At 45.4% G+C, this 14,419-nt stretch overlaps 1 protein-coding gene across 1 annotated transcript in view; it reads right to left on the bottom strand.

Moving 5' to 3' along the window:
• Positions 1-14,419, bottom strand: part of SLCO3A1 (solute carrier organic anion transporter family member 3A1) — a 135,714-nt gene that overhangs the window by 103,566 nt on the left and 17,729 nt on the right. The window contains 1 exon segment of the mRNA XM_058033618.1: positions 8,380-8,845. Coding sequence (XP_057889601.1) covers positions 8,380-8,845 — 466 coding nt within the window.

The following is a 14,419-nucleotide window of genomic DNA, read 5'->3' as shown; positions in this document are numbered from 1 at the left end:
CATTTTAACTGGTAAATAAAGGGCCAAATTTGGATAGTCTCCTCCATACAAAATCCCTATTACTGAAATCAAAAGGGGGCTTAGCAGGAGCAGGCCTCCCTCTTAGGAAAAGCCAAATACCTCATTAGCAGCATAGTTAATGGAATGGCCATACCCTGGCAAAAAGAAATCTGAGAAAACACCGAGTCCTTTCAGAAGAGCAAAGTTCGAAGAAGCAATTTTGGGAGCAGACATCAACTTTGAACCAAACAACCAAATTTGAGAAAGCAAAGCCAGAATTTCTCCAAACCCAAGGAGAAAGTGCTTAATAACCTCGGATGTATGGAAACATCATTCATGCAAAACAAATAAATCCATAAAGTTATAAACCTTCAACGTTCACCAAACCAAGGAAGAGCTTCCACTCCAGTGGCCGCTAAAATGACCACAAAGGATGCAGAGGAATTTTATTTTTGTTTTACAAGGTACCCATCACTTTTGGCCACATTTTTTCCTCCAGGCTGGTGCCTGAGGGGTAATCAGACACTTGTAGTTAGTGAGGCTGCACTGATGTCCCCACAGCAGCTCTGCCACAAGTCCCATACTGCTGGGCCATGTCACATCCTAACAGGGTCTGTGGTAACAGGACAAGGATAAAGATTTTACACTACTACAGGGTCAATTCCAATTCCAGATATAGAGAAGAAATGTATTATGAGGAGGGTCATGAAACAGTGGCACACGTGTCATTGACAGAGGGGTGGTGGAGTGCCCTGCACAGTCCCCAGTGCCCAGCAAAGCCAGGATAAAACCACACTTTAACAGCTTTGGCAGCTGAGTGCTGCCAGGCCTGTGGGTCAGCAGAGCTGCATGTCTGTGCCATGGCACTGCCTGGGACTTTGCAAAAGCAAACACCTTTAGGAGGTTACTCAAACAGCACTTTTTTGGCGCACAAAGAGTGTAAGTGCCAGCTCTCCCAGAACCCAGCTCAGACCTGCAGCAACTTCTCCAAGTGCAAGAAAACTTGGTTGAGCACCTCAGCCAGGCACAGGAGAGGCTGATGTGAAAGAGTTTGCAGGAACTTCTCTGCATTCTCCTACACACTCACACAAGCACCTTGTCCTGCAGATAAGTGAGTAACACCCAGCCAGTGCCCTGAATTGTGCTGGCAAAGAGGAAAATTCTGTGTCTTGTCCCACCATAGGAAACAGAGCCCCAGCTGTCCTCAGTGCCAGCCTGTAAACTGCAGCCAAAACATCTGGGCACATTTGGGGCAACACGGATGCCCCAATTTATGTGCAGTAGGTTGGGGAGTCTCGGTCAAGTTCCCAGAGGAAGGGCCAAGACTGGCACACACCACTCCTGCCTGTGCCATCAACAAAGCACAATACAGCCCTCAGCTTCTGACAGGGGCAACTCAGCACCTTCCAATCTATTTAATTAATTTTATGAGCCTGAGGACTCTGCATACGTGCCATTTAAATGACAAGGGCACTGCACTAGGCATGCCGCCCCAGGAATGATGTACCTCACTAGGTTCTCCCAGCTGATGACTATTTAAAGTACTCCACAGAAAAAACCCAGCAAACTCAACAAATGGAGTGATTTTTACAAGACATCAGAGTCAGCAAATCCCAATTAAGGCAAAAACCAGCTGCAGAGTGCCCAGAGAGCACAAAGTAACATGGAAACAGCTCCCACCCTCAATATGCTTTCACACAAAGTCATTTGGTTGGGCTCAAGCTTTATTTACTCAGCTCATAACAACAGGGGAAAAAAAAGCTATTAGCAGAAGGTTAAGGTAACAGAAACAATTGCTGTAGAATAATGGAGCCCACAATAGTTACGACTTAGTGCATATATTTATTTAATTGAATAAATACATCCATTCAGCTACTGCTTTTTGCAACAGCCTTCCTGCCTGTAGTGGGAAAGGTTATTCCCATTAATTGATTATTGTTAGTGCTCTAATACACCCTACACGCTTGTTGGTGTTTCCATTTAATTTTCCAGGGTATTACCACCAGCACTGTAAAAGGGGACATGTGTAAGGGAGCCAGCCCTGCTGACACGCAGCAAATGAGAACACCCATCTCTCCCCAAAGGGCTGTAATTATAAAGGGCTGCAGGCTGTGGATGGATCAGTGGGTTAATACCAGGATATCTGCTGTGTAATTTCACCTGATCACAGGCAGTCCATGGGGGAGACAACCAGAGAATCCTTCACACAGACACCTTCAGTAACGAGCAGGCGTCACATCCCTGGCGCTGGCAGCAGCTCTCAGAGCTAATCCTGAGCCTTTCCCAGCCCAGGGGAGGCTGTGACAGGAAGGAAAGGCTCTCCAAATCACCCGTAGGAGGATGCACTCACTGAACAAAAGCGTTGCAGAATCCCGTCTTTGGGCTAAAAATATTCCACACCTATAAAGCTGCCTGTAGCAGCAAGGAGAAAAGCAATTCTGGCTGCTGTGCCCACGTGGGGGTGGACAAAATCACCAGGCAGCTGATGGGCATGGAGTGGGCACACAGCAAATACAACAGATAGGAGTCAGCCACAATCCACTACAAAAGAGCTCATGAAACAGGCTTTAAAAGGAAAAATGCACAAGGCTGGCAGGGCCTTGGGTGGTGAGCTCAGAGAAGCGTGTTCCAGCAGGAAGGGCTCATGTGAATCAAGCACCCATGTTGCTTGCAAGACCACAAATGAGCACAACAGGAAGGAGAGGGGGAGATGCTGTGAGGAGTGAAAGGATGAGCAGCCAGGATGGGCAGAGCTGTACAGACCTCTCAGGTGGGTCCTAAAGGCCTTCCAGTCAATACACATCAACAGATGGCTCAAAAGGCTGATGATATGACCTGTATGCTATAAACACACTTATTCCACTTCCTGTGGTTTAGACATGTAGGTTCAGACATACAGGGCAAGAAATTTGAGAGCTTTGGAAAGAATAAGACTGATCAAAGTATGTTCATCCTCCTTGTAAGAGGCTTTTCATCAGGTAGAGACAAAACCAGCAAACCTCAAACACACAAAATGTTGACTCAAACTCTCATTTCAGCAGCTTGTGCTGATAACTTGCCATTAACTCACCAGCATAGATACTAACTCAGATTTAATTCTTGTCAGTTGAGAAAACGCTTTTCCTTCTCCAAAGCACAATGGCTGCTATCATTTTGACTGACGTAAGCTACCATAAATGATTTTTCAAATGGACAAATTTATCCCTGGAGACAGCAAGATCCCAATTAGGGCATGTTTGTCTTCCACTGCAGCAAATCTTGAGCTGGTGCTTAAAGCAAGACAGAAGGCACCAGAAGCCAGAGTGAGCTTTCCCTCTGTCATCACAAAACAAAAAGTGCTTCTACAAATTCCATGCAAAATATCCCCACACTAATACAAAGGTCAAAGCCAGCAGTTGCAATGCAGGGTCCCATCCCTCTCACAGGGTTAGTTAGGACAGATGTGGTTGGAACACACCATTCTGTTGAGTTCTCCTCTCACACCAAGGGTAAGAGCTGGAACGGCCATATGATAAAACCAAAATACACACAGAAAAGCCAAATAGGTAAGACAGAAGAAAGCAGCTAAGCAGAGCTGAGTTACCCATTTTTGCATTCCTCTGCCCTGTCATGAAGCAGGCCAAGGACAACTCTGTGCCCCAGAGGATGCTGTGCTCAGATTGTGCACAGCAATAACTCAGGAGCACTCATCACTCCACAGCACACATTTCTCGACTCAAGACTTGTCCCTTCTGGGGTTTCCTTTAAGCCATTCTTCACATCACTGCAATTCAGTGAGGCCCCCAAGTCATGGGGCCTGAACATGTGGGTTGTGTGCCCACAATGCCAAACACACAGACAGCTTCAACAAATGCAAAGAGAAACTCTGAAATGCATTAAAGATCAGCACAGCATTCTTCTGAATGAGTCTCACAATCTGGCAGGGCTCCTTCCAACATCAATATCAATTTCCTCCATCAACTGGAGACAGAATAATAGCAACTTCCTCTGTTTAATACAGCCCTTAATTGTCCCAGATCAAATACTGGCTCCCAGAGGCTATTCATTCTGCTCTGTAGGTAACTGTGTCCCAGACAAGATGCAAGAACTTTTATCAGCAAATGTTAAATGCAGCAGGAAGGCCAGAAGGTGTGTCTCAGGCTGCTAAAAACATTAACCAACCACATCAGTGCACTGGCTCTAATGGGACTCACAAAGCACTGCTGGGAGCAGCACGGGCACTCCAGTGACCAAAAATACTCTTGTAAGCTTATCTGAGAGGCAGCAAATCCATACAACCACTGTCAGATCAGGTTTATTTCCCCTCTTTGTATCAGCTCTGATCTCCCTCCCAATGACAAAGTCCTCACTGATTTCAAGAGAACTCAGCAAGACTGAGCAGAGAAAGAACTAAAAAAGGAAGTGCCAAGTGAGTCATTAGTGGGTGGAGAAAAGAAGCGTAGAGTAAGTAGTCTTTACTCCTTTAAAATAAACAGTGCCACAAATTGAAGGAATCCTTTGACACTAGTGAAGATGGAGCAGTAACAAGCCCTGCATAGTCTGTAGGAATGATGAATTCCTCCACTCAAAGGAGTTACTTATGTCAGATGCCAATAAGCACACAGGTAAAATTAATCTGTTAATTTGGAAACCATTAGATGGGAGTTCCAATATTAAATACGAGCTCAGACTCAGAAGCAAGCAAACCAGCACCAAACCAGAATATTTTCTCCAGATATTTTCTCTTTCAAACTGCTAAGAAAATTCCTTTATTTTTTTTCCATCTTCTGTCTGCTACTGCCAGCATTGTGACCTGTGGGTCAGATGCTGAAAATAGGAGGAGAGTTTCCTCCTGACCAGTGGAAGGTGTCCCTACCCATGGCAGGGGTGGGAACTGGATGATCTTTGAGATCTGTTCCAACCCAAACTGTTCTATGATTAACCAGAGCAGGCATGCTGCCATGATCTTTCTAACCCTGCTACAGCTCAGATGTGTTTCCTTTGGAACATACTTCAGCGTGGACTTTTCACACACTCACCTCTTTGGTTCACTTTGCCCTGGGTTACCAAAACAGCCCCTTTTTCCTCAGCCTGGTTACTACAGCAACAGAATCTTTTTGAGTTTGGTAGCAACACATTGCAGGCAGCAAAAAGAAAAATAATTAAAAAAATCTGCCATTAGTGCAAGAAAGAAACATGAAGCTGCAAATCAGCAGCCCATGAAGAGAAATATTCCTGTAGTATCTCACCCCTGCCTCGCTAATTAAGAAACTCCAAGAATCCCCACCTCCTTGGCAAAGCACAAGCCTGAGCAGCCCCTGACTTCAAAGGATGCTCAGCAGAGGTGCACTGCCCACAACCTCCTGTGTGCCTGTCACTGCAGAGAAACCACAGGAGAAATCTGATGGGCTTCAGTGTTCTGAAAAATATTACACTCCACAGATGCTATTAGTTCCACTAATGATTAAAGCCAAAGCACCACTTTAAACTCCATATGGTATCACATCTGCATTCCTCTGCATCCACATGAGCATTAACACACAAAAAAAGAAGGTTTGGGGGGGGTTCTTGGGGTTTGGACTGTTTTTTTAAATAACCAGAGAAGCTGAACTGTATTGTTATTTCACTGCAAAGTGACTGTGTTAGATATTATATTATTACCACACTTAACTTTGATAGAACTCAGAAGGAGAAAAAAAAAAACCACTCTAGGTGCACACAGTTATTTCTATCTAATTCACTGCCTTGGGACATGAGGATTTTTATTTATGTGTAGTGCTTAGCTGTCAGGTTGAGAGACTGCTTCTAACCCTCAGCTACAGTCCAGCCCAATGCAACACACCCAGACCCAACATAAGCAGTACACTAAGGACAGCCCAAACTGGTCAATCTGATCATTTCTCAGCAGCATCCAATCATTTTACAAAGTTCAGCCAGACTATTATCACTGTTATTAATTAGTTCCTGTCCTGAGAGAACCATCTATGCCAGATTTGCCCCTAATTTCAACTAAGGGAACTTACCCAAAAACATTTCCTCTGGTCACACACGGCCCCCACTGAGTGAGTGTGCTATTATGAGAAAGCAAACTGATATAAATATAGCACAGTGACAGTATCCACTCTGCAGTTATTTCCTCTGTGAAACAGAGCAGAATGAAGTGGGTAAGCTGCTCAGCCAGCTTTCTTCTAAGGCCACTAAAAACTGCATTGATGACATCAACAAAAATAATCAGTTAAAGGCAAATCTGAGCAAATAATTCTCAAACAACATTTAAACTGAGAAATCTGACTCTCTCACAAGTTTCCACCAATTGTAAGATGACACTTCCACTTGTTACTTCTCCATTTATATTCATTCATGGAATAGATTTTTTTTCCTGGTAGCTTTTATTTTCACTAGCAAAATTGATTGCAAGTTGATAGATGAATTAATCATCCAGTATCTGAAACCCTACCTGTGATTTATAGGCTAGGACAGGGCAGAAATTAAATTTCATTGCTGGTTGAGTGTGCATACACTGTAAACCACAATTCAGATGTAGAAATTCGGGTTATGATTTCCATAGCTAAAACTAGAAAGCAAACAACCCCAAAATGCTTGGGGTTTCGTGGTGAGCTTTTTTTGGTGTGGCTTTTTCTCTTTGTTTGTTTTTAAACTCCACATGTAGTAACAAATACGGTTAGACAACATCCTTATCTCTGCAGAAAAAATAAAAAAGCAGCACATAGTAAGCAGAAATAATTTTCTGGAAGCATTTTCCCAGCTACAGTTGAACTGCCAACTTTAAACACGTTATTTTAGCATACAAGATGAATGTAGCTCAGGAAGAAGAAGAATCACTCTTCCTAATCCTCCTCTCATGCACCCTCCTCCAGCCTGTTCTCAAGATATGAAGCATTGCTTAAAAAATGCCCACGGAACAGACTGAAAGAAGTTGCTGCTCCTCCATACAGTTATTTATAATAGATAATCTTAGAATCACTCTTAATTCCAGCTCATCATTTATGGTGTTGGCACAGTTGCTCCAGTGAATTCAGTCTCATTATTCACCTTTGGGTTGTACATTATCTTGTATTTTATACATCATCCTTCTTTGTCCAGTGGATCCCTCACAAACACTTACAGAACCAAGTGAGGATGAGTAATGACCCAAGGACAAAGCTAAATGCTGAAATACTATGATTTTATGGCCAGCTACAGAAAAGCAGGGACATGTTTTGAATACACAGACGAAGCTCTGAGTGAAGCAGCAATACATCCATGAGTGCCACACTATGCAGTGACCTTCCACCAGGCTTCTGCACTACCCAGGACATTAAAAAGCACTCTGAAAGTCAGCAGGAATGCTCAGCTGTGCCCTCAATGGCCACACTCAGCTTGGAAACTTGATAAAAATGTCTTTGGGAAAAAAACCCAAACAGGAAAAGGATCACCCATTCAGCTGAAAGTCACACCAAGGTGGGGATGATGGGACAAGTGCACACTTTTGGTTATCAGGATTATACCAACAATGGCAGCACACACTCCACTGATTTATTCCATTGGAGCAGCTCACCTAGTGACAAATCCTGCAGAAAGAGGAATGTGCCAAGCTGGTACATTTTTTCAAAGAAAACTTGACCAACAACATCCTCTTTAAACCTGCTGGGAGGGGCAACTACTGCTCAAGCAGCACCCACAAGCACTTTACCCCAATAACTGAGATGCTTCCCTGGGGAATCAAAGGCAAATTTCACAGCATAACCATATGAAAGAATTTTGCAACATGATCACCAGCACCATGAGTTCTACTTGAGGCTCACTGTATCTGAAAATAGACCTCACCAGTTTCCACATCCCATTCCGTTACAGGGATCACATTATCAAGGGTCCTGCCACAGCATCCTGGGCCACAGCACCCACTCTGTAACTGGCACTTCCTTGCTAAAACGTGACAGTGGTAGTGACAACACGTGTGTCCTCTCAGTCTCCTCACACTGCAGTGATCACTCAGATGCTTTGGAACAGGATGAGAACTAGGGTATCGTGTGGGGGGAAAAAAAACCAAAATAAAAAAGTCAACCATCATCACACACACCACTTGAAAATTCTTCAGCTAAAACTGAGCCACGAGCCATCAATATAAGAACTTAAAGCAATCTGGGCAAACACAAGAGAAGGAATGAGCATCTGCCCAATCATCACAGCTGTCAACCTTTACCACTGCTACAACACAAGCAAGCACTACTGTGCTCCCCTGCTGCTTGATGGAGACACCCATGCCAAGTTACTTTCACAGCCCAGCAGCACATGGAGAAGAGGCCTTGAGGCACTTCTACTGGCATCAAACAGGCAAGAAGAGCCAGATGCCAGCCCACAAGGAAAGCCTTCCAGGAGGAGAAATTCAGAGAGCCTTACCTATGTAGAGGGAGGAATCTTTCCGCCTCACGTGGTCATCGATGTAGGAAACTCCCAGGGGCTGGACAGGGGTAGCACCAATGCCCAGGAGAACCTGTGCCCCGATGAGCAGCAAGTACATCATGTTGGTGGCAGTCCTATTCCTGCAGATAAGGTCCGGGTCTGGTCCCTCATCGCTGCTGGACCCGTTGACAGCACACACATCCCTCCCTTCGGCTCCCCAGCGGATCTCCCCCGACTCGTACTCGTACTGGTGGGTGAGAAACTCAGGCAAGGCAGAAAGGAGGGCACCCAAGGCCATGACTATCCCTCCACATCCTATCAAGCGTGGCCGGTGTCCTCGGGCCCCAAAGTAGCTGACGAAGAGGATGAGGGCCAGGTTGCCAATCTCGAAGCTGCTGGCGATGACGCCCACGTCGGCGCTCTGCAGGTTGAACCGCCGCTCCAAGGTGGTTAAAACACTCACCTACAACAGAGAAATCCAGAGGGAATTACATTCCATGCCTTCCATTCTTCCCCCATATGTACTGCTAAAATACAAATTTCCTTGACTTTTCCTTGGAGCTGAAACCATACCCATCAAGGACATCCAAGTCAAAGTACAGTTGCTGAGCTCCAAGCATGACCTGACTGTTCAAACACAGCCGCGCCAGAAGGCCCTAATACCAAGTGACATTTCACAGCCTACCACCTGTCTGAGCACATGTCACTTCCGAATTCCCGTGCCCATCAGCGTGTATTTTGGATGCCTGCAGACACCCATGATTCCATGATTCTGTCTCTGGGCTCCCTTTCTGTTTTGAAGGCACAACCTTCACGGGGCACTGTCCCACAGAACCAAGGCACAAACCACGCTGAGCTTCACACCCTGCCAGGCACCCAACCTTTCCCTTGGAATGAAATGCAGTTAGGGAGCAGCAGAAAACCCTGCAGGTTCTTTGCCTGCACACCAGCACAAGGCTATCAGAGACAGTGATGTACAAAACAGGCAGTTTAGCTGGCATTGAATGCTTTTACTCAAGTATATAAATAAAATGCTGATCAAAGGGTTTAAACTGTTTGTGGATTAGTTAATGACTGGGATTGTCACAGAGTATTTTTGAGAAGACAGGCCAATTAAGGTTTACATAGAAGATTTAAATCCACCATGAAGAAGGGATGATTTAACAAATTGTGGGTATTTAACACTAGGAAGAGAGAAGCACATGAATAGTCTTCAAATATTTAACATTGCTGCAAGAAGGAATGACCTGTTCTTTGAATTCAAAATGGATGGGACAAGAAGTGACAAGTTTAATCTGCAGCAGAGATGATTCAGGTTAGATACAAGGTGGGGAGAAACCAGATTTTACTGGTAGGGATTGTGAGGCACTGAAATATGTTGCCTGGAAAGGCTGCAGAGGTCTTAAGAGAACACAGGTCAGGAAAGACACAGGTATGACAGATCTTGCCATGGGGCAGGAAAATGAACAAGATCATCTCTGGAGAGCTCTTCCAATCTTGATTACATGGTGCAGTGGATTTCCTGCAACAGTCAAGCACTGATCAGAGTATGAATGATGAACTATTAAGTACCCCACTTGCCGTCAGCTCTGCTCAATGGAGAAAACAGAGTATTCTCATGTCTACAGCAGTGTCCCTCTTCTACAGTAAAAAAGCAACAAAAGAAATCTTGAATGTGTCACAGAAATGCCAAAAACTTTTACCTTGAATGAAAAAACTATCTAGTTTTTTGGACCGCAAAAGATGAAGGTATTTAAGGTTGTCCTAAAAGAGGCAGGTTTCTCGATTCCAAAAAAAACGTGATAAAGACCTCAGAGCAGAAGGTAGCCCCTGGATAGAATAAAAATAGCCTCCCACTGGAGGCACTGAAAATCTTTGCTGATAAACCTCTCGAAGCAGGAGCCTGCCTGACCGACTTTAAAGGATTCTGACAGCAGTTCTTCTCCGGGGGCAGTTTGCCTCTGCCAGGGTACACCAGGGCACAGTTGGACAAAGACAGCCCCACTGGCAACAACATGGAAAATGGAAACAACCCACTTCTGCTGCTTTGCATAAGCAAAAGCTCCCAAACCTGACTGTGATGTCCAAGTCAGATCTCCAAAACTGGGCTGTGTTAATGTTTTCTGAAAATCCAGCCCTCTTCTCATACAGGCAGCTCTCATTTTATACTGCCACCAGTGTAATCCTCCCTGACTAAAGAGCTGAGGAAGGCAAGGAGAAAGAAACCTGAAAATCAAATCCTATGAATCAAGGCAGTGCCAGAGCAGTAATTCCTCCCATGCCAGAGCCAGGTGTGTGTGTCAGTGGAGAGGAGATCACCACTGTGCCTGCAGCACCAGGTGCAGGTCCCTGTTGGGATGGAACAGCCCCGTGACTCACGAGGGACCAGGGTGTCCTCTGAGAGAGGGGACAGCACAGCCTGTCCTGCTCCAGTGGCCTTGGCAGGGCTGGAGCTCACATTCTAAGGGACACTGCTGCTCCCAGCCCTCTCTCTGTGGGAGCAGAGCAGGAGAGCACAGACACTGCTGTAAAACCTCATGCTGGTGCTCCCAGAGCAAGGCATGACAAGGAGGGGGATGCAAACATCCCACAGCCACAGGCAGATCCACCAGGCACCCATGGCAGAGACAAGCACAGAATAGCTTGGATTGCAAAGACCTTAAAGACCATCTATAGTTCCAAACCTTCCACCATGGATAAGGATCTATCATCCATGGTTTTATTGCAAGGTGTGGTCTAACAGGGCTGGCGCTGGGGTCCCGTGAACACCAACTCTGACAGACTGGGGAATCTCTCCAAGATCAATGTATAACTCTGAGCATGCAAAATTATGTCTGTGGTGCTCATTTCTGAGCTGTACCTGGATGGGAAACTCATGATTGCTCATTACAGCTGTGTAAACTGAGGTAGAGAGCCAACTATTAATGAGACAAGTGCAGTCAACAAAATTAATTTCTGATGGAATAATTTAGGCTGGAAGATTGAAAGCCAACAGAAGTGATTTCCCAAGGCCAACTGGTATTAACTAGCTTTGGAAGCCTCCCACATTTCGACCTGGCTGCCTCATTTTAGGCTTTTATCATACATATATACAAGTGGCTAGAAAGCAGGATGGTGTTTAGATACATGTGGGTGCCAGATCTCAAAAGGGTCAGATTTTGGACAGCTGGATTTCAGAGAGAGAAAACTGCACCATTTCCAGGTGCAATTCACATGACAGATACAGTAAACTGGTGACAAACCAGGGAACTAAAACCAGAGTCCCAATTCTCATTCCACTCCTATTTCTGTGGGACTTCAGCCATTCTTTTCCTTTTTACAAACACTAATCCACTCACAGGAGAGAAAAAGAGCCTCACCATCCCCTAATACTTTCCTCTCACCATTCCCTAATACTTTCCTGCTTTACTTTGAGGAAAAGACTGAAACAAAGGCCGGAGGAGGACAACAACACAGGGCAAATTCCAACTCTCTTGATAAAACCTGGCAGTTCTCCTTATTCCTCTGGCCAGACCACACTGCATTTCCCAGTCTGCTCCTTCTGGCTGCAGCACTGCTACCCAGTGCTAAGTGGGTTATGATGAAAGGGGCTATGGTGAAAGAACAAATCCATCATAGCAGCCTTGAGCATCCAGAAGAAAATAGCATCCAAGTACAAAATGCTGAGACCAGCATCAGCAGAATAGCCTCCAAAACTGACAGTCACAGTGAGAGGGGAAAAAAAAATTCCAAAAATAAAAATAGGGCTGGGAAATAAACTGTCAACATGCAGATTCTTAGCCAGAGAACAACAAGAACACAACTGCATTTTATCCAGGATGGTTGCAGCCTGGACAGCACAGCCCAAACTCTTACTGTGACATTGGCTGTGACCTTACAAAGGCCAACTACAAAATCAGCAATAGCACAGCACAGATGTTACCTGCATTTATGCAAAATAAACCCCTGCCCATGGCTAAAATCATCTCCCCACCCTCCATGCTCCACTTTTATGGGACTTTCTGTATGTAAGGTTTAGCCTGACTGAACTTGTCGTTTCTGTGTGGGATGTTCCCAGTGCCCTTGTAACTGTGGGATAAACACACTGCATTGCCTGTATTTCTTTTCACAATCCTGTTCCCCAGCAGACCAGCCATCACCACTCACAGACACTAACTCTGTTTATCCAGAGTTACATAAAATCTTGTAAAAAACACCACAGGTCCCTGTAAAATACTGATGTCATGTGGAAAGGCTGTGAGGATTATAAAAAGTCCCTGTGTGCTGATGCCAGGTCAGTCACTCCAGAGCACAGCCCACGTGGATGCTGTTTGAGAGCAGGGATGGGGGCCATGGGATGGGGCAGCCTCACAGCAGCTTCAGATGGACAAACTCCTGCTCAAATACAGCAGGGAAGCACCAGGAGCCCACAGCTGTGAGGCTGCTGCTTCCTGACTCCTGTCAGCTCACACAGCTGCTCAGCCAGGGATGGGAAGAATCGAATAAGAGGGGATTTAGTTAAAAAAAGCTTTTTCCAGGAAGCAAAGGCAGCACCCAGGAAAACTCATGCAGACAAGGTGGAGCAGATAATGCAGTCTGAGCCCAAGAAGTCATTGGTGTGAAACCACCCATAGGAACAGACAGGTCCAGAGCAGGCACAAGGACAGAGGCAGGGCCAGCGCTCTATGCACCCAGGAAAATGGGAACAGCACTGGAACTGCAGCTTCCTGTGGCAGTGTGCCTGCCTGCCACCCTTATCTCACATCTGTGCACATCTGTGCTCACATCTGTCCCTCAGCAGGTCACTGGGGCTCTGACCAGCCTTTCCTTTAACTGCAGCACTGGACTCAGCCTTCTGTTGTGCCAGCTTTGCTGCCTCTTGCATGCCTCCCATTTCACCCACCCCAGACATCTCCCACTCCATTTCTGACAGCAGCTCCACTGAGATGCAGCTCTGAGACACATCAGCTGTGTGGCTGCTGCTACTCCACAAGTTCCTGCTCCTCCAGACTGGCTCTACACCAGAACAGCCAATGGACCACTGAAAACGACACCAGCTTGGCACCTGCACACCTTGCTCATGCAGAAAGCAGGCTGGGCATCTAGAAAAGACCATGTAACCCAGCCTGGTGGCTTTCTGTGATCACACTGCAACATACGGGAGCTAGAAGTGATTAAAACTTGTAGCATGCTTGCACTGTCTCCCCTTACTGAGCCACAGCAGGCTGCACACACAGGTTTGGATCAGATGACTGACATCAAACAGGCCTGGGCTGAAGGGGCCTCCTAACAGCACTCTAAAACACTCTTCAATGATTGAAAAAGGAAAATGTCTCACGTAACGCACACGGTGATAAATGACCCACATCAAAGGAAAAAAAAAAAGAAATAATCAATCACCACCTTAAAATTATCCAGCCAAAGCAATTTGTATTGCAACTTTTGTAACTAAATCCAGGGAAGCTTATGCCATGCCATTCTGGACTTATTTCAGTAATACATGCTCACATTCATCATCCCTGCCTGTCCCGAATCTACAGAGCTCGGCCTTTCTGAACCAAAGTAAATTTGTTTTCTCTATAGGCTGTTTATTTTATATTAGTGCTCAGCAAAAATACAATCCACAGACCTGCTTCACCCTATTGGCCCACTTTATCACTAAAAAATGAACTGAAGGCTGGGAGCACCATTATGGAGGCAGAGCCACAGTACATTGAAAATGAATATCATATTGTTCGTCTCTCCAATGATCAAGTCATTCACCCACAGAGTCTCCAGTTAAGTTCATTGTATTAATAATACTGGGTTATATATAGAAAACACATTGACTTTATGCCTGAAGGGCTTTTTCAGAAGGCTCCTTTTTAATGTAAAATACATTTTCTCAGTTACGTGGTAAGAGATTGGACTTGAAGAGACATGTCTGCAGTGCTACGGGGTGTAAAATAATTGCCTGGCAACTACGTTCCCAAAGGAAAACAAATGCAGTCTCCATTACAGAGCTGGGAAACACAGGGTTCCTTGCAGAGCCAAAGGGACCACGCCAGAAGTGCCACTC

This window comes from Melospiza georgiana, chromosome 13 (genome assembly GCF_028018845.1).
Source record: "Melospiza georgiana isolate bMelGeo1 chromosome 13, bMelGeo1.pri, whole genome shotgun sequence".
Taxonomy (NCBI): domain Eukaryota; kingdom Metazoa; phylum Chordata; class Aves; order Passeriformes; family Passerellidae; genus Melospiza; species Melospiza georgiana.
This window is presented reverse-complemented; position numbering and strand designations above follow the sequence as displayed.